Genomic DNA, 24,405 nt, shown 5'->3' with positions numbered 1-24,405 from the left:
TTTTCCACATATCATGAAGCCACTTGAGAGGCACCTTGATCCTGGTCCTCGTGAGTCAAGTCTGAGCTTTGGAAAACTGCGGTCAATGGTGCCACCGTGCCACGTCTCACGGCTTTTATTGCCAAAGAGGATCGCCGCAATATGCCTCAGCCACAACCGCTGCGAGGTCACGGTTTCAAGTGGATGAGGGAGGGAAGAGCGAGACCCGTGGGCAGGCTCAGAGCAGCGAGGCCGGTTGTTGCTTTTCTAAAGCAGAGACAGAGAGGAAGAATAAAAGGAAGAATTAGACTGGTCCAACTCATGTTAAGGCAAGGTGGCCGGTAGAGTCTATGAAGTCACCCAATAAATGCTATAAATACCCACGGAGGGAAACTGGCTCCCTACTAGGCAACTGTAAAGCAAACCACAGGATATTTTTGAAGCTGCCATCCAAAAATACAAAGAAAAGTGTGACAAGCTTCCTCATAAACCAAAAATGGAACAGAAGAGCACTTCGTCCCTGCCGTGATTTAGCGCTCCAGTGGCAGATCCTCCCACTGAAGCCTCCCTAAAAAAGAATTGCCACTTTGCCCAGACTCTCAGGGAAGCTCAGAAATTCTTCTGTGGTCAGCAGCATCTTCATGCTTGGTTGAAAGGAAAAACAAGGAGTGATGTCTCAATACTTGGTGGAACTTCTGGCAAGACTGCAGGTCGGATTCAGTGTGTCTCTGACTGTTTCGTGCTCCCCAGCAATGCGAAGCAGCTGTAAAGCTCTTGTAGTCAGCTGCTTAACCCGGAGTTACAGCTGCTTTGCATCACTAGACTGGTGCAAAGCAGCCAGAGCATGTCCGCGTTCTGCATTTGTGTGTGGCTTTTTCAACAGGGCAATCCACCTAGCATGCACGCACCAGGGGATGCATGCAGCGGTCTCGGGGGGATCTGGTGGAGGTGAATTAGAGCTCCGATGGTGCAATCAAGCCATTGCCTAATTGCAGGCTAGGCCTTTAACAGTGGTGTGTTTCGTACAGAACTGCAAAAAATTCTTCTCCCCCGTTCTTTTCGAGCGGCGATACGCTTACGGCACGCTCCACGCCGGCAGCTATTTATATCCCACCTCTGAAAACCTTTGCGCCTTCTCCCGTTTTTTTCCGCGATTTCCACGATTTCCCTTCGGCTCCCCGGGGCGGGCGTTTCTGCCCAGCCCGAGCTGCCCCCTGCCCTCGGAGGGCTCCAGCGCTGCCCGGCCCAGCTCGGGGCTCAGCCGGGCAGGGCCACCCCGACCCCCCCGGGGGAAACGAGCCCACGCCCGGGGCGCGCTCCCCGAGGGATGCTGCGGAGCCGGGGCTGCAGCAGAGGGGCTTTCGGAGCTGATTTTTTTTTTTTTTTTTTTTTGTCGTTGCTTTTTCCTTCCCCTTCTTTCTCCCAACCTGGCCAACTTTTCTTAACTTTTTTTTTTTTCTTCCGTACTTTTTTTTTTTTTTTTTTTTTTTTTTCCCCTCGCAAAAGCCACGCCGTGGAAAGACGGGGTGGCGGTGGTGGAGGAGGGAGAAACCCCTCCCCTTCCCCTCCCCCGTGGCTCCTTCCTCGGAAAAGCAGCACTTTGGGGGGTTTCCTCCCCTTCCCCTCCGCGCCGCTCCCCGCGGCCGAGGAGGGCCCGGCGGGCTCCCGGCGGCCCGGGCCGCCCCCGCGAAGCCCCGGTAAGGCGGGCGCCGGCCCCTCGCCGATCTCGGGGGCCGGGGAGTGCGAGGGGGGGGCCGGGGGGAGGGATGCGCGGCGCGGCGGCGGAGAGCGAGGCCGCCTCGGTTTCGCTTCGGGGCGGGAGAGCGGGGGCAGGGGCCGGGCCGGGCCGGGCCGGGCGGCGCCGCTGTCGCCCCGGCACTGAGCGCTCGCTCGCACCCGCGGCCCCTTCGGCCGCGCCGCCCGGAGCCCAGGAGGTGCCGAGAGCGAGCCGGGCTCTGCTGCCCGAAAGCCGGCTGCTTGGGGAGCGCGTGAGTGTTTTGGGGGGGGGGGGGGTGGAGGGGGGATTTCAGTCTTTATTTGGGTTTTGTTACGCCTCGGGAGGGCAGGAGCTGGGGGCCAGGCTGCGGGAGAGGGGGGCCGAGCTGGGCTGGGGCTGCCCCGCTCCGGGTTTGGGGTGCCGGCAGCAGCCCCACGGGGAGCCATGTGCCTCGGCTCGGCTCGAGCCTGCCGCCCCTGTCGGCTCTCGGCGCGGGGTGGCGGGGAGCTGGGTCCCGGTGCCGCTTCCCCTCCGTGCAGCACCGGAGGAGTGGTTGGTCTTCGCTGGAAAAGCGAGCTCTTCCTTCCATTTATTTGTTTTCCTCCTTGATTTAATTCTAATCGAGTTTAGTGTAAGTGTGTGCTCTGTCCTGCTCGGTACAAGCATGGAAGCGAGATCTGAATGAGCCCTGGAGGTAACAGAAAGATGAATTTAACATCCCTGAGTTCCTGCCCCCCCCCCCCCCAAACGTACAAGAGAAGGATGGGGATGTGGCTTGACCGTTGTTTTGGAAAGTTTGGGGTAAAGAGGAAAGTTTAGGGTAGCAAGCTGCTATTTAGGAGTACGTGGTCCAGACAGCAGAGTTTGCTCTTTGCAGCACTCGGGAGAGTGAAAATTGCAGTCACATGTTGGCCATGCTTAATTCTGTTGAATGGGGTGGGATCAGAAATAACTGCAGTTTCCCAACCTATCGTCCTCTAATGGCTGGGCCCTCCAGAGGCTCTATCTTCCTTCTCCAAACAATCGGGACTGCAGTTCAGATGCTGCGGATGTCAAATAGCCCATTCAGTCGCAGTGGGGTTATAGTCATGTGCTTAAAATTATGCACATGCACAGAAGTTTGTGGGACTGAGGCTCTATTATCACATAATGTTGGTCTTGGTTGAATCAAGTTACGACGAGATGTGACCGGTTGCTGCAGATGAAGCCAAGCTTTGTTTCTGTGTTCGTGAGGGATTCTGCTGGGTCTGTGACTTACAGCTCGGCTGTTGAAGGACGGGGTCTTGTCCCCTCCGGAGCGGAAGGCTCTTGGGCACAAATCCGTGGGATTACTCGGATGCCAGCCTCCCACACTGGTTCCCATCTTCTCCCCAGCCAGACTTGGAGCTGGGCCTTTGTTATTTCTGCGCTGCTTGCTGTCTGTTGCACACCCCTCGGTACCCTGCCTCGCTCACTGCTGGCTGGTGGTTGTGGCGAGAGGCAGCACGAGGCTCTCCTTCCAGGTTGCACTGGAAGCCACAGGTGAAAACTGTTGGGGTCCCGAAAAGCAGGTGTAGAGAAGCTACAGGGCAAGGCTGGGCTGGTGCAAAGCCTCCCGGGTTTGTGTCCCTGCCCCTGTTCGGAGAGGGCCAAGTTTGCTTTCCAGATGACAGCTTCAGACATCAGCTAGTGCCTCCGTCCCTAATCCAGCTGGAATGTCTCTGAAGTTGGTGGCCAGTTTGCGCAAGGGCAGAGCTGGAGCCGTGTGGTGCCAATTCCCCGCTGCTGTCACCGACGCTGTGGTTGCACCGCTGGGAAGCACAAGGGGAGAATGTGCCTTGCGAGCTGGGTTTCTTCCCTGGTTTCTCTTTCTTTCCATTCCCGCTGGGATTTCATTCTTTCCTTCTCCCTGGCCCTGCCACATGCAGTTTTGCTTTCCTTGCTTCTCCTGCCCTGTTCCTACCTTCCTCTGGTCAGCGAGAAATAGCTAGTGCTGGTGCTCAAACAGGACGTTGTTTGGGTCAGGCTGACACTGTGGTCACGTTAATAAAAGCTCTGGGGAGGCTGTGTGTTCCCGAGCCATTATCTGGTTGTGCTCGTGAGCCGGGAGAGGTGCATCTTAAATGAATGTGTAGGTGCTGCAAGAGCTGAGTCTGCCATACTGGGATGGTATCTTTTTGTAGAGCAAGGTATTAAGTGCATATACTGTTAAGAGGCATCAAATATTTGTTTAAAAGAAGGCAGTTAAACGTTAGGCTAATTACACCCCTGATTACATGGAACTAGAGGCAGAAGCTGAAGACGGTCACAGTATCAACTTACCCCCTTCTTTCCTGCCAGTGTACTTCACTACTGCTCGGCCTTCTGTTTTGCATCTGTGCATATCCTACAGCCTGTTGCCTCATCGAGCTATTCATTAGCTGAGCGTTTTGCTGAAACTGGTCTCACACCCTGTAAAAAAAAAAAAAAAAGTTCAGCGGTGTGTGGTGCAACAGGATTTGGTGGCTTTGTGCTAGTGAGTGGTCAAAATGACTCGAGTAAAATTAATTTCCCCCCCCGACCAAGTGCAAGATTTCAAGGTAAGATTTAGAAGTGAGAGGTGTAGAAAGTCCTGTTTTTATTTATTTATTTATTTATATTTTATTTAACCGCTGGGAATCTGTGTGCAGTACTTCTTTAATAGTATATCAATATCAACTCAGTTTTAGTACAACTGCTAAATACTGGTCTCTGTGTTGTCTTTGGAGCCTTTCGAGCTGCCCCCTTAGTTTCGTCCTCTTCAGTGGAGAAATGAAAAGGCCTGTGTGCACTTCACAGGAAATGAATGTCTGATACAAGCTTGCAGACTGCACATTTCCAAGAACTGCTCTCAAGGTATTTTGATAATGCACATTCTCTCTGCCTTCTCCCTTCCTGCTCCCCGTGCACTTTCTGTGCTGCTGCTTGTTCGCAAACACATGTGAAGTACGAGGGAGACGACCAGGCCCTGCTGATCCGAAGCTTGCACGCAGGCTGCTGGAGCTTTACGTTGGCTCTCTCGGAGCCGTTGCTGGCAAAGTTGTGCTAAGCTGGCAGCCTTCAGCTGCCTTTGTCTGAGCAGAGAGGTTTTGTCTCCCCCATCCCCACCCCCTGCAAACGCTGAAGAAAAACTTTGACTTCAGATGCTGACTTGGGTTACGGGTCTTTGTGATTCTGCAGTTCACAAACTGCAGCAGCCCCACGGCTGAGTCCTTGTAGTGACTTTATAAACCCTTGTTTACTTCTTCAGTTTTGCATGAGTAAGGGAAGTTTGCGCCTTTTGCTGGGCTCCCCTGATTTTTGTGCCAAGTCTGATCAGTTAAGGGGGGACTTAAAAAGGTGATGCTGAAAAAAATAAAGCCCTTTGCTGGTGGATTCCTCTGCTGAAGCCTGGAGTGGTGGGTCCTTTACAGAAGCAAGGCAGAGAAGTTTGAGAAAGAAGAGAAATGAGAGTCCTCAGATCAGCTCTCTCACTTTCCCCGGCAGCATTTTAATGTGTGTGTGATTGGAGTTTTTCCCTTTTATGAGTTTTAAAATTACTTACTTTTCAATCTCGGTTACCTTTGAACTTCCTCTCTTTTAGTTTTATGAAAGAGCACAAAAAGAGCGGCCTGACTATATGGTGTGTTCCTTTTGCACCCCCTGTACCTATCCGCTCTCTAAGCTAGGCATCACGTTTCTCCAGTCTCCATCTGAAAACTTGCACGTGACTTCTCATCACCCATCCTTAGGCCCATTCCCTTTGTTTCAGCTCTACCTGTTTTTATTTAAGGTGACTGGAGCTGAACGTGTTGTCTCAGGTGTTACATTCCCACCTGCCTATTTTGCAGCCTCACGTTTGTGTTTGCTGCTTGTTTATTAATTTCTGCTTCTGCGTGCTGAGCTGGAGCTTCCCTCAGTGAGCGCTAGGTGCTGTTTTTCAGCTCGTTCGTGAGCTGCCCCAGTTAATGCATTGCTCCTGGAAATGCGGACCCAGTTTATTTTCTTGCAAGTCCTGGGGATGCTTGAGGCACGTCCTGGCAGCCGGCCGCCTTTCGGTGCTGCCTTGCTGATGGAAGTTCTGCCTCTGCCCTGCGGCCAGGCAGCCCTGGGCTGCTCCTGTCGTAGCAGCACATGTCCAAAAAGGTTCCTCACATCACCTGCAGCCCCGTGCAACTGGTGGCAGCAGCTGGTCTGAGCGAGAGAGCACCTTTCTGCGTCTCAACCAGCCCTTTCCGAGCTCCTTCCAAAGTCCTGTGTACGGCCCGCTGCATCCCGCTGACTTTCTGCTCTTTAATTTCAGCATTCTCCATCTCTTCTGATTACTGCCCTCCACCCCTTCAGGTTAAATATCGTTAAATACTGGGGAATCTCCTCAGCAAAATATGCAAGGAAAAAAAAAAAGATATCTGCTTTCTTGCTTAGCTTCTCTGCAGTGTCCTCATCCCCACGTGCTGGTATCCCAGTGAGACGAGTGATTCCCCCGGAGGCTTTCAGGTTTTAATCAGCTGAAAATGCCACTTGTTTTCTGGGTTTTCCTTTTGTTTTTCTTGGCTACCTGCTGTCCCACTTTCATGACAGCCGTCCTAACGTAAATTTGCTCCCCGCCATCAGTAATTTATATTCCTTTACGTCAGCTCTGCCGGGGTTAGCTTCTCACCTTCTGAAGGGCTGTGGAGGTTGTAGAGAGGTTCGGGCAGGCACTGGGGCTTCGCAGGGGTTTTGGATGGTGCCTTTGACCCACGGCAATGGCCCTTGTGAGGCTTGTACCTCCCCAGGCTGTCCTCACAGCCAGGCAGCCCCTATTGCCCCTGCAGGTCAGCACGCTCTGATGCTTTAAGCTTTCCTAAATAACCTCTAGTGACTGAAGTATTTTTCTTTTTTCCACTTTTGACTCGCAGGACTCGTTTCTTTATTTTGTGTATTGGAAATTCCCCATTATAAAACTTGGTGTTGTGGTGCGTTTGTGCTTCATGACCCTCGCTCCTTCTTCTGAAAGCACAGTCATTGATTCATGGTCTGTCACATCGGCTAGAGCCAGGAGGTTTTAAGAGCAAAGGGAGCATCCCTCCCCTGTGCCCGTGTGCTCTGGCATGTACAGGTTAAGCACCTAGGATTTTTCTCTCAAATCCATGATACCGAGCCAGTTTTCCCTGCAGACGCTGCTCATTTCTAGGAGTTAGCCTCTTCCATGAATGCCTTTCCTGCTAAATGCGATGGTTTTGGTGAGGGGCTGCGGTCATTGTGGGAACCACCGCCAGCCGTCGTGTTTTGGGATGTACGTGTTCAGGCAGGGCACTGGAACGACCAAAACCAGTCCATTCAGCTGAGTAAGGTCAGAATGGGGGATGCAAACCCATGCCGTTGACCCAGGTATGGAGAGAGGAGCTGCCACTGGCGGATGCTGGACTCCTGGCCTCCCTCCCGGCCCCTTTTTCCCTGTCCCTGTCACCCTCAGTGCTCTGCCAGAGCCCCCGTGCCTCCCGCAGTCCCTGCTCCCCCTCCTCATCTCTCCTCTCCCTGGCTGCCCCCCACCTCCTCCTTTTGGCACCCAGGCATCAAAAAACACCGCTGGGCCGACCAGAAGTGAGCAGCGACAGCTCCCTGTCCTTCAGCCTCGGCAGGAGAGCCCGAGCAGCAGCGTTGAAGCCTAGCAGTAACGCGTAACAATTTCCTGTTTCTAACAATTTATATTTTTAAGCTCTCTTTTCCCCAGTTTCAGCGGGGGAAAACGCCTCAGGCTCCCAGACCAGACGTCGGTAGTCCCGTGTAAGCCAGCTGGTAGGTCTGGTTGTGTTACTTGCTATGCAGCAGCTGCTGCGCGGCAGCCTTACAGCTCAGGGAAGTGGTGCTGTTACTCCGAAATGGCAGGATTACAGCTCCACGCAGGGCCAGGCCTGCGTGGAAAGGGCTGTTTAATTTGGAAGTAGTTGTTCTGGATTTGCAGAGTGGCTCAAAGGTGAGAGGAAGGGACCCTGGAGCAGGTTTTCTCTTCCAGCTCTTTCGGTCAGGCTAGCAAAAGCAATAAGCTTTCCCTATAAACTGCCACCTTCTTGTCTTTTGAAGCGTGTTATGTGGAAGCCAAACGCGCTCGCAGACTTCCTTGCCTTGAAGAATACTCGGGGCACTTCAAACTATCCTGTGGGTTTTCCTCTGGGTAAAAAAACTTGCAGCCTGTATCAGCAGATCATCACGTTAAAGCAGAGAGCACGTCACAGAAAAGTACAATAAGAAACGCAAAAAACTAAATGCAAAAACTAAACTAAGCCATGAGAAGGTGGAATTGTTTGTGGGTTGTGAAGTGTGCTCTCCAACACCAGAATCAAGAAGAGGGTTTGATAAGGACGGTCCTTTCACAAGAGCTCTCGAAGCTGGTTCCCAAAACCCGCGTGCAGAGCTCTCCCCTACATCTCTTCTACGTGGAAACAGGAAATGTCACAGCGTGTGCTGCTGCCTCGTACAGGACAGCAAGCTTACAGATTTTTTTTTTATATTGCATCCTTGTTGAACGCTGGTCATGTAGGGAAACATGGTTTTGGTTTGGTACGTGTACGCGTGTCACGTTTGTTTTTTCCACATATTCCCTCACGCCAGACGTAGTATCAGCCTCACACCAAGCTCTATTTATAGCCGTGGCATAAAAGACGGCGGGAACTGCGGCGTCTCCTCAGCCCGCTTTGTGCTGGAGGAGCTGCCTGCGATTGACGCCGGCCCTATTCACGGGGCTGTGCCATGTTCCTCGCTGAAATGTGGTCCTCTGTGCTGGTCCTCCCTGCTTGCAGGCACGTGCTTCTCCCCGTGCCTCTCCTGCCTGCCCCTTCCCCTCTGCCGATGGATGGGATGGGGGCTTGCAAGCAGGAGGTGTCTGCTCGGGCTCCGCTGCCTGAAGCAGGGATGCTGCTGCGAAGGACCTGCTGGGTGTCCCTGTGAAAGCGTTTCTGAATTACCCCAGCTGCTCGCGAGCTGCAGGATTGGTAACAGGGAGGTGCCGAGGCCAGACAGAGAGGGTAATGTAGTCACGGGGCAGAGCTGTGGTTCTGCTAGCTGCGAGTCAGCGTGGCTTGTGGGGTGCGTGCCCAGCCTGGGCTTGGCTGGGGCAATGCAGAGAAGTGATGTTAACTGATGGGAGCCTAGGGAAAAGTGGAGCCTCGAAGGGACTGCCTCCGAAAGCCATGCAGAAGGCTGGGTTTGTTTTCTCCGCTTGCTGACAGATCCGCTGCCAGGCAGGTGGTTGCACAAGCGGTGCGCTGCTGCTCCACCAGGTCAGCAGGTCTGGGTTTCCGTCCACGAGGTGAAAAGAAAAAGCCTGGATTGCTGGGGAAGCCGAGCAGCAGAGCAGGAGCCAGATTGGGCTGGTTGCTGTTCAGATAACTCCCCAGCGAATGGCCACATGCGTGCTTTCAGATAAGACGGTCTAAATGTTGTGCCTTGTGCTGAGTGCAAGCTTGAGTTTGCTGTTCCAAATCCTGAAGCGTATTGCTGTTGCCACCGTCTCTTAACATCTGGTTTTTATGGTTCCCGCTTCCTGCAGATGATGGCAACGGTAAGGTCTCTGCGCTTGTCCTTAGGGCGTCTGTGAGCTGTATGGAAGCTATTCAGGTCACGGCTTTGGAAGCAGCAATAACAACAACAGTGATCCGTTGCTATCTGAGGTGCTGTGTGCAGGCTTCCACAGCCTCACAGGTTGAGGAGGCTGAGGCAGACCAACCGCCTCCAGATTTGTCGCGTTTCAGATCCACATTACGGCCAGCTAATGGGCTTAGTCACCAGTGTGACGGGCATCTCTTTCTTCCTGAAGGATGGATCTGCTCTGGAGGAAAGCTTTGCAAAAGCTGCGAGGTGCTGCGTCGGAGCTCCCGACTTCGGACCGCTTCCAGGCCTGACATCCGGCGGCTCACCCCTATGGATGGCAAATTGAGAGAGGTAAGCCCCGCCGAGCGCCCTGAAGGCAGCGTGCGAGCATGGATCCGAACCGCGTGCGTGAAGCCGCCGCTGAGCGTGCCAGATGTATCCAGCCCCAGGGCGCGGGGTGGTTTGGCTGACACCAGCGGCTGCGCGCAGCCGGCTGCCTCGCGGGGCTCTCCCTGCACGAAACCCGCTGCCTCGCCTGGGTAGGGAGCCTGGAGGAGAGCGCAGTGCTCCGTGTCAAGAGCACTTGTTTTGAAAAGCTCTTGAGCTTGCATTAAAGCAGAAGGTCTGGGGAAACTTATCCGGCCTTTCAGTCAGCGGGACACCGGCTTTTTGGGGATGTTGTTTTGGCTGTAAGTGCTGTTCTTGCTGTAGGGAGGCTGTAGTGTTTGGGTGTTGGGTTTTTTTGGGGGCTTTTTAGCAGCGGGGGGGAAAAAGCAAATCTGGGCTTGGCAAATCAGAAGCAGAACTAATTATGCACGCGTGTTTCATTATGCCCCAGGGTTGGCTTATTTCTAGTCCAAAGAGTCCACCTAGCCTCCTTCACCTGGGAGGCCACAGACACATAGCGCACGTTAACCCATTAAAAGTGAACCTTAAAGGTGACACCATGAAGTACTTCTAGAGGGCTAACTAATGCTACGCTGGCGGCCACCCGGTCATCTGTTGGAAATGGGTCACTGAAGCTAAACAAATTCACGCTGAGGACCTGACCCACATGTAGATTTCAAACCAAGTGAGCAAGCTGTGAGGGTGCTATTTTTGCATTTACTTTGAATTCGAAACGATGACACAGTCTCAGTTCTTAGTCAGCCAGACTTCTAGTAGCAGTGGATTTTTCTTAAAGGACTTGGGAGAGTGACTCAAGGTTGAAAACTGGGACAAACAGTTGTTGTTTTTTTTCTTGTTTTGTCAAACAGCATCTGCAGCCTTAAACAAATTATCTATTTATTTGTTGTTTTTAAAGCTAGCCTGGAAATGAAAGACAGCTGCTTGCTTCTGTTTTCCTGTTTGGATTTGTTTTCCAACCTAGGCCCATGAGATTGGCAAAACTTCGGTTTGGACCCAAGAGAGCTCGCAGTTCGGGAGGAGTGGCTGCTGGTGGGAGCGAGTCTCCTTGGTCCCATCGCAGCTGAAGCCCTGAAGGCCCTTAGCGGGAGTATGACCTTTTTTCCCCTATAATAACTAACGTCAAAGGGCTCTAGAGCTTCCTTACCCAGTGGAGAGGAAAAGGAAAGGGACCAAGTTGCTGCAGCTTCTTGTGGTGTTGAGTTTTTGGTGGTGATAGATTGCCCTGAACGCTGCACGTGTCGCCTGTGTTTACTTGTGTGCAGCTCACTAAATCAGCTTCCCCTAAGATTTATTCTGACTTGCTGAACCATCTGAGCAGCTTTCAACCGCTGCCTTTCTTTCTTTTTTTTTTTTTAATGGAAAAGAAAAAACCCAGCTTGATTAACTCCTTCCTACCCCTCCCACCTTTCTCAGAGTGGAATTTCCCTCCCACGGCGACACGTAGCTAAAGGGCAGGATCGGCAGCGTTCAGAGCAGCGCCAGGGACGTCGTGGCCTGCACACCACAGGACCAGAAACTGAGCGCATTTACCACTGGAGAGGCTTCCCGGTGTTTATGGCTCCCTGTCCTGACGGTGACGTTATTGATATCACTGCTGAGTATTGCAAGAGACGTGAGGAGAGAAGAGATGACTGCAGGCAAGGCGCTGCTGGGCAGGTGCCTCCTTTCCAAAAATACCATGCCAGAACAGCACGAGGGGAAGGCACCCCGTCCCGCTGGCACGAGGCTTTTAAATAGCAGCTGAATGGCGTGAGATAAGGGGAACTGAGCCTAGCCCAGAGCTTTCCCTCATGCTCTTTCCCTCTGTGTGCCCGCCGCAAGTCTTGGTGCTCCCCTGGGTCTGCGGTGGGGGGCTCGGGAGACGGGGCTGCTCGGCTCCTGGCCCGCAGGCTGCGTGTCGGCGGCGGTGCTGCTCCCGGCACGGCGGCGGCGCTGTCAGCGAGTGTGACTGGGTTAATGGAGTGTGTCAGGGGGCCGAGGGCAGGGCTTGGCGGTGAGCTACTGACTTGTCAGGCCTGGGGAAGTGGTATGTAACAGCTCAGCTTCTCACACAGAATGAGCCTCTGGCTCGGGGCTGTGGTTTTTATGTTTATGCATATATATATATTTATATGCGCACACACACACACACATGTATTTTTTTTAATAATTGAGATGACTTGGATGGATGACTGTTGGCAACAGTGGGAGCAGGGATCTGCTTTTCTAAAGCCAGACAGCCTGGTGACAACACGAGGTGCAGATGGAGAGGGAGACGAGCAGGGTCGTGACAGCGAGGGAGGGAGGGCACTTGGCTGAAGGCAGCACAGGAGCAGAGGGTGGTGGCTGCGAGTGGGCAGCAGCATCTGCAGGCGCTGGGAGATGTCCATCCGGCACAAGCAGAAGTCACAGGCTGGAAGGCCCCGAGCAGAATCGCTCCTCGGAAATCAGTAGAGCCTGGTGTCAGCGTAAGTGGTCTCCTCGTGGCAGCCCTGAAGCTGATGGTGAAGCATTTCGTGCGGGGCACTTGATCCGAGGGTGTCCTGGGACGAGGGAGCGGTCCCTGGGGTCTGGTGGGAAAGGCTCATTCCCATCTGCTGCTGCTTCTGGGTCCTGTGGTCTGTCTGTCCTTCTGTCAGAGGCGGAGGTGGGCAGGCAGGAATGACACCTTTCCACCTCTCGCTGAATGCCAAAGTGAAAGATACCCTCCTGCCTCGGGAATTTTTTCCATTGTCATTTGGGGTCTCATTTCCTCTTGCCAGTCTCAAGGCCACTCTGAAAAGCCCCTAAACATCCAGCAGAGGGAAATCTCCGAGATCTGCTAGATTCGAGCCAACCTGCTAAAGGATGTGCTGGGGAGCCCCTAGCTGTGAAGCGTATAAACCCAGTGCCGTAAGGTGGGGCCTTGCACTGGCTGGGGATCCTGATGGAGCCCCTCCTGCTCTTATTTCCTTGGTTGTACCTCCAGCTGTGGGTTAGTGGCACACCATGGCTCCCTGCAGTGCTCCTTGGTGCTCTCGCTGCTGTCTTTCCTCCCTGTGAAGTCCCTGTCTCCACTTGCCCAGCGAGAAGGGCGTAGAGGGTTTGCCTCACTCTGCTTCTCTCCCACAGGCTGGACGCGAAGGAGGAAGGATGGTAAAGGCAGCGTCTTCCCAGGATCCATGGGCTCTTTGAGAGATGATCAGAGGGAGGCCAGATGATCTGCACAACACGCACGCCACTGTTTCTCGTCCGCAAAGGCAGCATCGGAGCGTTCTCCCCAGCCCCGCGCCGCCCGGCTTGCCCGATCGCTTCCGGATGTTTCGCAGCTGTGAGTGGGAGGTCCTGGAGCGGTCCCTCAACATCCTCCAGGCCAGCGATTTCTACTGGGGCCCCCTGTCCGTGGGGGAGGCCCACGCCAAGCTCCAGCGGGAGCCCGTCGGCACCTACTTGGTGCGGGACAGCTCGCAGGGCAACTGCTTGTTCAGCCTGAGCGTGCGGATGCCCACGGGGCCCGTCAGCCTCCGCATCTCTTTCCAGGAGGGCTATTTCCGCCTGAAGAACTGGTTTTCGGACTGCGTGGTCCGGCTGCTGGAGCTGGTGGTGGCGGGGACCCGCAACAACCCCTTGCACTTTGATGAGATGGGGGGAACCCCCCTGGTCTTCTCCGAGCCCTTGTGCCGGAGCCGCCGAGCGGTGCCCACGCTTCGAGAACTGTGCCGCCGGCGCCTGCCTGCCGCCGGTGGTGCTGCTGCCGCGGGGGACACCGCAGGGACGTGCCCGCAGGAGGTGGCGGCGTCACCCCCGGGCAGGAGGCGGGGGTCAGAGCAAAGTGTTGTCCCCAGCCCCTCCGCAGCCAGGGCTGGGAGATGATGGCGGGCGTGTGGGAGGCGAAAGGACGCGCCTGCCGCCTGGCCGTGCCGGCGGGGCCGAGGTAGCTGCTCGGAGAGGCAGGGGAGGGCAGGTGCCCCAACCCACCGGCCACGAGAGCTGTGTCCTCGGAGGTGCACAGCACGTGTGGCCTTCCCTGCAGTGGCTGGGGTAAAGCCAGACCGGGAGAGCAGCGGTTTCCACCCCCGGGTCCCGCTCTTTGCTCCAGTCGTGCCTTATAAGCTTGAGAGCGGGGCGAGCTGCCTGTCCCCCCCAGGTCCCCCAAAGTGCCTGAGCTAGTCTGTGCTATGCATGTGCCCTCGCGAAGCGATATGGCTGGGACCAGGCCCACAGCGCTGCAGCCTGGGCACCGGTGGGCACGGCCCCCGTGCGGACCGGAGAGCCACGCGGGTGGGAGCGCGCCCTGCTCCTCGCTGCACAAACAGACGTCAACACTTGCACTCGGGGAAGACTGCTGCAGCTATTTACAGTACGTGCAGCTTCACTGCCTTTTGCCTTGCTTTATTCAAACAGGTTTTTGGGAGTGCAGATGGGTTTATACTACGGGCATTGCATTCCAGCAGAGGCAGTCCCGGTCCAGAGAGCCTGGTCTGCTCTGCGAGGGTGTGAACAGATCAATCCTGCGCCCTTCCTTACGCTCATCTGATAGTATGCTGCTGCCATCTATGGACTGTAAAAAGATGTTTTGGTTTTGTCTCAAAAAAAAAACGCAAAGAATTTTTTATACGACTTTTAAATGTTAATAAACATGTTTTTATACTTCTTTTTAAAAGCTAATGAATACATTACAGTATTTTCATTCCCTTGCAGCATTGGAAACATGGTTAGTTTGGTGCAGAGATATATGGTAATCGAACTGAAACTGAACAAGTGAATTTCTTACAAAGACCAAAAGCAGTACGTACATGAAGGGTCTTAGATGGGAACAATAAACGTAGTTCACCTTACAGTGCAATAAATAAAGAATTTTATAAACATAGGACACTTCGTAAATAGATAGAGGCAAGACTTTCAGAAGTATTTTTAGTATTTAAAAATTGTACTGAGTGAAGGAAGTACAGCAGTGATGAACTGTAACTGGTGAGGGTGACTACAACTGAGAGGGATAGAGAAGGTTTAAATAGGACTAAGAAAATTAGCATTGTGGTTCATTTTAGGGGTGCAAGTGGGTATGATGTCCTCAAAATCAGTGACTAAAACCACCTTTGTGAAAGGAGGTCAGTGTGTTTGGATACTATAAAATTTGACACCTGAGTCAGATCAGAGAGCAGCCAGCAGAGCGTCGTGCACGCAGGCTGCTGAGCTCACGCTGGCTTTGCCCTTCAGACCCACGCAGGGTGAAAAAGCCGAATGTAGAGAGCTGGCGCTCTGAATTTGCTCTCTCAGCTTCGGATATCTTGTCTGAGGAACCACTTTGTGCGGCCCGTTATCATTGCTGGGTCTGTCAGAGGGCAGATCGGCTGCGATGCCCTGCACCAGGGCAAGGGTGCCCTGTGCTGCTCCAGGCAGCAGCATCCAGGGGCTGGGGTTTGACCTGCCTGGAGCCCCGCTCAGATAAACCCCCTTGCCCAGGGTTGCCGCTGTGTCCACCTCGTGGAGCGGCCCTGTCCGAGCACTGCAACCCAAGCACCAGGCAGCAGGCTGAATCTACAGGGTGCCTGGCAGCAAAGGCCAGCAGCATCCTGGGCTGTTCCAACAGGAGCATGGCCAGTAGGTGAGGGGAGTGATCGTCTCCCCATACTGGCCACTCTTTAGACACCGTTTAGAATACTGCATCCAGTTTTGGGGCTCTCTGATGCAACCAAAAAATTGGAGTGAGATCAGGGGTACAACCCCATGGTGCTCCGGGGGTTGGAGCACTTGCCCTGTGAGGAGAGGCTGAGAGAGCTGGGCTTGTTGGACCTGGAGAGGAGATGCCTTCAGGGGTACTTCACAGCAACCTGCCTGTGCCTACAAGGAGGTCAGCAAGGAGCGAGACTCACCACAGCGTGGTGGGAAATGGGATGTGGTGGAAACAAGTCCAGACTGGATAGGAGGAGACCCCTTGGGAGGTCCAGCCGGGGGCAGGTTGCTCAGAGAGGCTGTGCAGCCTCCACGCTTGGAAGTTTTCAAGACCCAACTGGGTGAAGCCTTGAGCAGCTTGGTGTCACCTCAGAGCTGGCCATGCCATGGACGGAGACCTCCTGGGGTCTTTTTGGGGGCCACACTAATGCTCTTGGTGCTGCTCCCTGCCGTGGGTTTGGCTGGGTCTTGGGCACCGTCCTGTTGCTCAACCCAAGGTGCCACTATGGATGAGCGCATCTGTAGCTCATGTGCCCACCCTGTGGCATCTCAGGTGGCTTTGGGCACCTGCCTTGGCCCTCAGGGGAAGCCCTGGCAGGGTCAGCTCTGTGTGCTGCCCTCCCTTGCTAGGAGGAGTGGGGCTGGGACCGTGTCTCCGGCCCACCTCATCGCTCCTTTCTTCTCTGGCTGCCTTCCTGCCTTCCCTTTAGAAACCAGGGGTGGTAGGGAGGGAGCGGGCTCATTTCTTTCACGTTTATAACCGAGTACAGGAATGCTTCTGTTTTATGGCAGCGGTTATAACTCGCCGAGGGAAGAGCTTTCGAACTGGATTGCGCTGACCTGGCGATGAACCGTTCTCATTTGGCCTGAAATGAGCATCTTGGGCTGCACGGCTGAGGGCTGCGCAAGAGCTGTGTCTGTGGCTGGGGCTGTGCCTGAGGAAAATCACACCAAGGGAGGAGGAAATAGTTTGGATTTTAATAAAATCCACTATATTTTGTTAATTTTATTTTATTTTATTATTTTTTTTTTTTGTAATTGCACAGCAAGTATTTGTCTCTGACTTACTTGTAAGTCAATTCCATGCAGGGCTGTAGCAAATTGATTTGAGATCTGAGGATGAGAAAGCAGTGAATGACTGCCAAGTATTGTTATATTGTGAAAGTTTAAAGCACATTATGGTGCCTATCCTCATTATTCCGGAGGAGAGGGCACTTCTCAGATCAAAATTGGAGCAAGAAAACAAACCAATTTGGGAAGAACAAGAATGGGAGAAGTGCATTTGGATGTGGCTGTCTTTAGAGTCCTCCTCCATTTTCTGCTTGGATCTTGGGAGAGAAGCCTTTTTCCTTAAACTTTTCAGACAGAGATGTGCAAAGTAAAATCAGAAGAGGTTAATTCCAAGGCGTGACTGCAAACGATGTCAATGGGTGGGAGATGTTCACTGCAGCCACCCTGCCCCGGAGCTGGTCCCTCCGTGCAGGAGTAGCTCCTTGTGGCCAGCATCCAAGCACTTTGCTTGGTGGCCCCTAAAGGGACTTGTAAAGAAATTACGAACTTCCTCACAAGCTCTCCAGCACCATTCGGGGAATAGAAGAAAATTGTTTGCATTTTTATACGTTATGTTACACATCTCTCCAGCTGACTCATTTCAGTTTGTCGAGGAAATTTATACAGCCTCGCAGATGTTTTTTTTCAACCGCTCGTCCTCACATCCAAAGTCGAAATGTTTGGTCCTTTTGCGAGAGAGGCTGCCTCTTACCAGGCTGCCGGGGGCTGGCTTTCGGTCCCGGCACGCCGCAGGCATGCAGCAGGAAGCTGCTCTTCATCTGCTGCCGACCAGCTGCCCTCCAGCAGTGCAGCGGGGTCGCAGGGGTTAATTTCCCGAAATCCTCCGCTGAAACTTGTTAATAACTTCCATATGTACCCATGTGTGTGCGCAGGAGGGGCCCCACAGCCAGCAGCTCTTGTAATAACACTTGATTACCTCTGACATGAGGGTCTGTATTGCATTACGGCTCTGCCTCGATGCATCAAAATTCACCCAAAGCCATAAGTTTTGTGCAAACGCGTATCAGAAAGTTTATTGATGTTCGGGCATTCTCACCCTTTGGAAACGAACTCCTCCTATGTAGGCAAGCTTTAGAACAAGACCTCCTGCGCACCCAAGCGATGGCTTGGGTTTGGGCTCTTGCCCTGACGTCCTTCCCAAAATACGTATTCGCATCATCATCCTTTCAATGCGCTGAAAATCTTAATTTGCAAGGATACCTTGGTTGGGGGAGTGTGACGGTTCTGTCCAACTGAGCTCATTTTGCAGCAATTCCTCAGACGTTTGGTATTCATGGAGTTGCAGCAATAGGAGCTCTCTGCCTGGCTGTGGAGGACAGCCTTCAAAGAGAGCGCAGGTGTCAAAGGGAGACGCGGCACAGCCGCCCTGCCTCCCCTGCTGCCTCCCTGCAGAGCCGCCGGGGTTTCTGCGCGCTCCCTGCTCCCCTGTGATCTCAGCCGGGGTGGCAGAGCTGCCCTTTTGATGCAGCTGGAGCCGAGCACTTCCACACACTCCCCCTGGACAGGCTGGCTCTATACGCTGGGTCTTCTCATCCTGGAAAAAAAGATGACTGAGGCTTTGCAGACCTCTGAGTGCCAGAGGTTCTGAGTGCCAGAGGTCTGCAAAGCCTAAGAGCCTTGGAGGAGGTGGCTGAGTGCATTTTCTTGTAAAAAACAAAAACAAAAACAAAAACAAAAACAAAACAAAACAAAACCAAGAAGGCAACTATCAGATACTCAAGTGTGAGACTCAAAACACACAAAAGGAGCTGTTTCTTCCTGTGATGTATAGGGAGGGCATCGGTGCAGGCCAGCCTCAGCCCCAGCTGACAGCCGTGGGAGCTCTGCCCAGGGCACCAGCCGGGTCAGAAAGGAGCTTCAAAAAAGACATGCAGTGAGGAAGAGGAAAACAGCACGCAGCAGTGGCAGCCTCCTAGATCTGCATCCAACCCTGAGCAAACGACAGCTTCTAAAGGAAGATTTGGCTGGCTCCTGGGCTACCTGCTTTTCCACGGTGCCACTCCTGCTGGCAGAGCTCTAGACCTTTGAGCCAGTCCCAGATGCCATCGAAATCAGCGGCCAGATTGTCGTTCCCCTCGGAAGGTTTTGGACGAGGTCTCCCATTTTGTCAGGCTGGTGTGAGCAAACGTGGGTTTTCCATAATAAACTTAGATCACAACAAACCACGCTCCCACTGGCTTGTGCAACAAATCATGCTGGGGGAATTGCTGGCATTCAGCGTGATTAGCCCGAGCGTAGATGCCTTCCAGCTCGTAAACAATAGCCTAAAGGACTGGAGAGGATCACAAACAAAGCACTTACAGGCAAGACAATGTTTTCAAAAGTGACTTGAGAGCTTATGGCCACCGGGGGTTTGTCTTTTAAAAATAAAACAGAAGTAAACAAATTGGCAAAGACATCTCTGAAGAATCTAAGAGAATGAAAGCGAGGATGTACTACTTCAAAACGGCAAAATGAAGCTGGGGAAAAAACTTCAGGCAGGACTAGCTGTTCCTTTTAAGGTGCTCAAGGAAACGTGCCCACAGAGTGGGCAGGCAGGGGAAATGCCAGCTGCCTGGGCAGGCAGGGGCCGAGTGGGAGGTGGAAGGGATGCAGGGGCTGCTCCCCAGCCTGCCTCTAGTTGGCCATCAGGGAGAAGTCCTTGTTCCAATTCACAGGAAGAGAAAAATCCCTTAAAAAGCACTAAGACCAATGACAGAATAAGGCAACTTGTATTTATTAAGTTTTATGGGAGCTCAATCTGCAAGGGACATTCCCTGCACCGTACGCCATGAATTTCAGGCTGAGAACAGTTCAGTTTATGTAAACCATATTGTTTGTATTGCAATTTTATTCATTTTTTAAAACCTCATTTTTATATAATAACATTTTTAAGCGTGGGCTGAATTATTTAGAATTTCATCTGTTTGCTCCTGGCCCTGGCCCAGTGAAGTAGCAAGTGCCCAGCTTCACGCCCAAGAGCTTTCTACAAGGGGCCAACAAAGTTCTTGGCTTTGATGTAGTTTCTCGCATGTTTGGACACCACGGGAAAGGTCAAATCCCTTGTTCTGCAGTTTTGGGTTGGGTGGAGAAGGACTGGTGGCTCCTGATCCTTGAATTTCTGCAGAGAGCTCTCCAAGGCATCGGGATGGCAGAAAGGGGAGGTGGAGAGCAGGAACCAAAGATTGCTCGCTGCTCTCAGAGACTGTGCAGGGGATGGGCCAGATACGGAGGCAGCTCTAATGTATGTGCTGAAATACCTAAAATAAGCCATGCAAACAAATCAATCGTATGTTATCCAGATGGGGCTGTTCAAATCCAATAATAGCAGTAAAGTGCTCCTGAACTCTGCGGAGAGAGAGATTATAGAAGGATCAGGTATAATTATAGTGCCTTATTATTACCATTCTCATCATTCTTTCTAACAAAGATTTTCAATAGGATGAAACAACTTCTTGCAGGAGAATGTCATGTGTTTGCTGGCACTTTTTCATTCTTCCTTCCAAGGCTGTTCGAGTCAGTCCTTGTAAATGGTATTAATAAATGCCGTAATGATCTTGGACTATATCATCATTCAGACGATGCCCTCTTTGCCTACAGCAGACCCTTCCCCTGAAGTTTCTCACTGTTGCTACCACTGGTGGAAACACCAGCAAAAAATCCCCTGCTGCTTTGATATCCTTGCTTTGATACACACGCTTCCGAGCAGGATGGAGAAATGTCCTTAAAATATTAGTGGTTGCTAGAGGTTTGTTGGTCTGTGTCCTGCTCTATATAGCTGAAGTAACATAGGTGGAATCACCTAGGAGATTTTATCTACTTCAGACACGGTCAGATAGCTGGAGGTGCCTATCTGCAAGTACCCAGGACCACAGGGTGGTGAAGGAAAAAGACCCCAGCATTTTGTCATTGCAGGTTCCTGAAAGAATTGCCCTCAGATGGGACTGATGGTGTGGTGGAGCTGTGCTGTGTAATGGAGTCTGGACTTCCCGGGGAGGGGATTTCTCACCCGAGGGAAGTCCAAGGCCGCTCTTCCACCTCTGCGGCTCCCCTGGCAGCAGCTCAGCATGGGGAAAGCTGCTGGTGAGCGTGTGGTTGATAAAACCTCCGGTGACACATCTCACTTAACCTGCAGCACTCCCTGTGCTGCCGTCTTCATCCTGCCCCTGAATTGGCGAAACCCACCCATTTGCCGAGCTCAGCTTGGAGAGATGCACACGCCTGTGCCAAGTGCTGTGGCGATGCACAAGAGCCTCCTTCCCAGCCACCACGTCCTCGAGAAGCTCTCTGCTCTGCTCTGCTCAGCTCTGCTGCCTGGAGGTCCCAGGCCAGCCAGGAGGAGCAGGCAGGGTGGTTTGAACAGATGCAGCATTTTTTTTTTTTTTTCGGCGGGGGAGGTTTGTTTCAGAAGGGAGGGAGGGAAGGGGCGGTTTGCTGAGGTGGGTCTTTCTCTTTTCTCCTCCTCTCCCCAAACACCTCAGCAGAGCCTTGCTCTGAGCTCAATGAAAGTAGGGCAGAGCCTAACCACATTTCAAGCTGTCTGCGTTTTTGGATTCTGGGTAATTGTGATCTCTTATCTGTTCCTAGAAAAGATTTAAACAACTTATAAACCACAGCTGGGCAGAGATAATAAAGGAAGCAGTGGCAGGGTGGGGAAGGATCTCCCCAGCACAAGCAGAGCAGAGAGGGGGGCCTGCGGGAGAAGTGGTGGGCCCGGCTGCGGTGGAGGGGTCTCCACATGGCTGCTGGGGCCACGGGGGACTGAGGGGGGTGGCTCGGGGAAACCAAAGCCACAAGTGCTGGTAGCTGGGCTATGCATAAAATGTGTGCATACATGTATATGCATATATGTATGTAAGAGCAAGTGGAACTGTGTTTAGCCATGGGAGGGGGAGTCTGAACCCTGCTATGGTATCCATGTAGTCCCACCTCCATGCACATGTTCTTGCTGAGGTTATTCCTCCACACGGATGGGACACGCTTCCTCTTGCACTCCGGGGCTTTCACGTTTTCCATTCCTCATCACTGTTGGTATACACCTGCCATGGCAGGGGATACTCCTTCCACTGAAGTGTTTGACCCAGCCTCCAACCTCCAGGCCCACAGAGAGGTTCAGAACATCCCTCCCAGGCCTCCCCGTGCCCACTGGGGACATGCTCCATGCTCTGCCTGGTCCCACCGCTCTGCTCTTTCCTCCTCAGCTGGACACTGTTGGTAGGATGCGCATGCTCTCCCTTTTGTGCTTGCTGTGCCTACTAGGGAAAAGCTTTGTCAGCAATGATCTTTTCATACTTCTAAGCTGTATTCTCATCATCCATCTTAAACTGCATGCAGGAATTTTGACAAGGGTTTAAAAAAACTTGGTAATGATCCTCTTGCAATAGGCCAAAACAACAGACCTGTGTCCTGTAGTCCTGTCAGCTTGGGATGTGGATTTTGGGTGGGAAATTGAAGGGGCAGAGGGAGGGAGAGAAGGAAGAGAGAATGAAAAACAATTCTATATTGGCAAAGATCCTAGCAAAGAGATGGTTCTTTCAGCAAATGCTCTTGCCAGGGTGGTTTATTTAGTTTGGATAGCCAGAATAGGGCCTAGTGGCTTAAAGATGTTTTTCTACCCTAGGAGAGTTTGCTATAACAGCTGTATCAGCCTGCGTATTCTCCACAGTTCATGATAAAAGGAAAGCTGAGGAATTAATAGAAAAGAAAGCCATCTTTTTTGCCAGCAAGATACTTAGCTACTTAATCCCTTCCCAACCTTCCTCCCAGGAATTGGCAGAGGCCTGGTGCACGCGAGGAGAGCGGCGCTGATCTAATGCCGGCTGCGACTGCATGCATGCCCCACTGCAGGGGGGCCGTGCTGGCTCAGAGGTTGCTGTTGCTTGCTGCAGGTCCCTCGGCTGGAGAGCTGCCAGAGGCTGTATGGGCAAGCAAGGAGTCTCAGCTAAGCAAAAAAAAAATAGGAAAGACATTAAAAGAAAACAAACGAAAAAAAAGCAACATGAGAAAGTGAAGGGAAGAACTGGGGAGGGAATGATGTAGGCAAGGTGCAAGGGAACGCAGGCACTTGGATGAGAGCGAGTTGGAAGTGTGGTGCAGCTGTGGGGCATGCCATGGGGCACCTGAAGGCAAGCAGAAGCTGCGACTTGCCAGGGCTTGGGCAGCCGGGCCTGGCACGGCCGACTGGCTCGCCCAGAAGGCCATCTGGCGAGGCGGTGGCTGGCAGGCACGGGTCCTGCGGCTGCCTGGCTGCCCCGTCTCCTTGTTCTACATAATCCTCCCTGCGTCTGCCCTCTGCAGGAGTCGGCCCCCCGCCAACCCTGCCTGCCTCCCCACCCTCCACTCTCTTGGCAGGGCGCTTGCGCAGCCGTCCCCTCAAGCTTTTCAAGGACGGATGCGAACACCCAATGCAGTGCTGCTGGCAGGGAGAGGGCTCCTATTTTAACACAGCGTGGCCAGGAGCTGCCAGCGTCCTCCCCCTGGCCTCTCTGCTCAGCTGTGGCACCTCGGGGGTGGTGACACATCCCGCGGTGGCTGTGGGAGGGCTGCGCACGTGGCTCCTGCTCTCGGGGCTCCTGCTCTCGTACTCCCACGGGGCTGGTGGGGCGAGCCCACAGCTGCTGGAGCTTGCACTGATTTGAGCCTCCCTCCATTGAGGCCAGGTCAATGGCATTGCAAGGCCCCGACCTGCTGAGGGAGGCGGGTGCCGCATCACCATTTAGTAGTGCTTTGCTTGGGGTGGAAAGTACATAAGAAGCTTTCCCAGGAAAAATCAGCGTACACATCATCTCTGCTTTCTCGCCTAGCGCCCTGCCAGGGGCCCACACTCACTGTCAGGAGGCCTCTGCAGGTTGAGAAGTCTCATTCATAATAAAACTTCACTCCCCACCAGCACTGGCAAGAGTTTCCACTGCGCCTGCCGCGTAGGAGGGACAGCTTCTGAGACTGAGTGGCAAACCGTGCCCAGGCGTCCTGAGGTGAGGCCGCCCTTGCTCCCTGTACCTCTCCCCGCACAGGGGGCTGCTGCCCCTTGGGGCTTGCCAAAATGACTCAGTCACTCTGGTCTTGCTCCACTGCCAGAGCCCGGGGCTGGCTGCGAGCTGGGTCTGCGGTGCATGCGGGGAACCGCAGGCTCCTGCTCCTCTCCACGGGCTGTTGTGGTGAGGGAGGAAGGGTGAGAAGGGAGGACAGCAGGCATCAGGGCTGGCTTCGCACCATTGCAGCGGGCTGTGCTGGAGCCTGTGGTAAGGATTATTTTCCTTTCCTGTATCCCGCCTTCTGCTTACCTTCGCCTAACGGGCGAACCGCTATGGCAATAGCTGCAGCTTGCTGAGTAAACATTGTTCTGCGAGTTGTTGATTACAGTTAATTAGCATTAATTTTGCCTTAAATGGATCCTAGTTGTGCTTGTTTTCTAGGGGCTACACAGAGTGCTGCTGCACAGAGGAGATGCCCGGCTGCAGGGAGGCTTGGAGCGGGAAGCACGGAGGTCTCCCTGCGATGGGGGGCAGTGACGGTGTGGGAGGGATGGGATGGGATGGGATGGGATGGGATGGGTTGGGATGGGTTGGGACCAGCATGGCATTCGCTTTTCACACACTTCATCTTCTCAGTGACCTGTACCAGCTCGGCCCAGCACCCACGTTCCACATGAACAGATGACAAAGCCTTCTGCCACGCTGCCAGAGCGCGTAAAACAGGGAGATGAGGATTCACCTGCCCCGAAAAGTCATTCTTGCTTATTGCAGGAGTAGTAGCTTTTCAGAGCTTTTTAGTAATTTAAAAAACAGACAAAAACACCAATACTCTGTGCGCCAGCGGGTCAAAATGAAGGGGGGAAGATGCCTCTTGGCTGGCAGAGGGGCACCTGTGAGGGGTTCGGAGACACGGCTGGGGGGCAGCGCTCCTTCCAGCGACCTCCCTGGGGAGCTGTGGTGAGGGGCCGGGCGGGAGGCTGAGGGAGCTCGGCCCCGCCATGCCGGGCCGGGGTCGGGGCAGGGCTCGGAGCTGCCCGCGGCCGGGGCGACGGCGCCATCTTGTGGGTGAGGGCGCGGCCGCCGCCCCTCGGCCACCAC

The 24,405-nt window shown here is 53.5% G+C and overlaps 1 protein-coding gene across 6 annotated transcripts; it reads left to right on the top strand.

The window, feature by feature from the left end:
- Nucleotides 1–539: 539 nt before the first annotated feature.
- Nucleotides 540–14,278, top strand: LOC310902873 (suppressor of cytokine signaling 1-like). 6 transcript variants are annotated; one of them, XM_083845046.1, is made up of 3 exons: nucleotides 540–689; nucleotides 9,471–9,595; nucleotides 12,743–14,278. In XM_083845046.1, the coding sequence occupies exon 3, from the start codon at nucleotides 12,809–12,811 to the stop codon at nucleotides 13,481–13,483; it is 675 nt and encodes a 224-aa protein (XP_083701172.1). In that variant the 5' UTR covers nucleotides 540–689; nucleotides 9,471–9,595; nucleotides 12,743–12,808; the 3' UTR covers nucleotides 13,484–14,278. The 6 variants fall into 6 exon arrangements, with proteins under 6 accessions (XP_083701172.1, XP_083701170.1, XP_083701171.1 ...); XM_083845044.1 differs by lacking the exon at nucleotides 540–689 and adding an exon at nucleotides 1,473–1,676; XM_083845045.1 differs by lacking the exon at nucleotides 540–689 and adding an exon at nucleotides 1,810–1,967.
- Nucleotides 14,279–24,405: the final 10,127 nt, after the last annotated feature.

This window comes from Anser anser, assembly GCF_964211835.1.
Source record: "Anser anser genome assembly, chromosome: 1".
Taxonomy (NCBI): Eukaryota; Metazoa; Chordata; class Aves; order Anseriformes; family Anatidae; genus Anser; species Anser anser.
The sequence above is the reverse complement of the archived record's forward strand: the minus strand, read 5'-3'. Positions and strand labels throughout refer to the sequence as shown.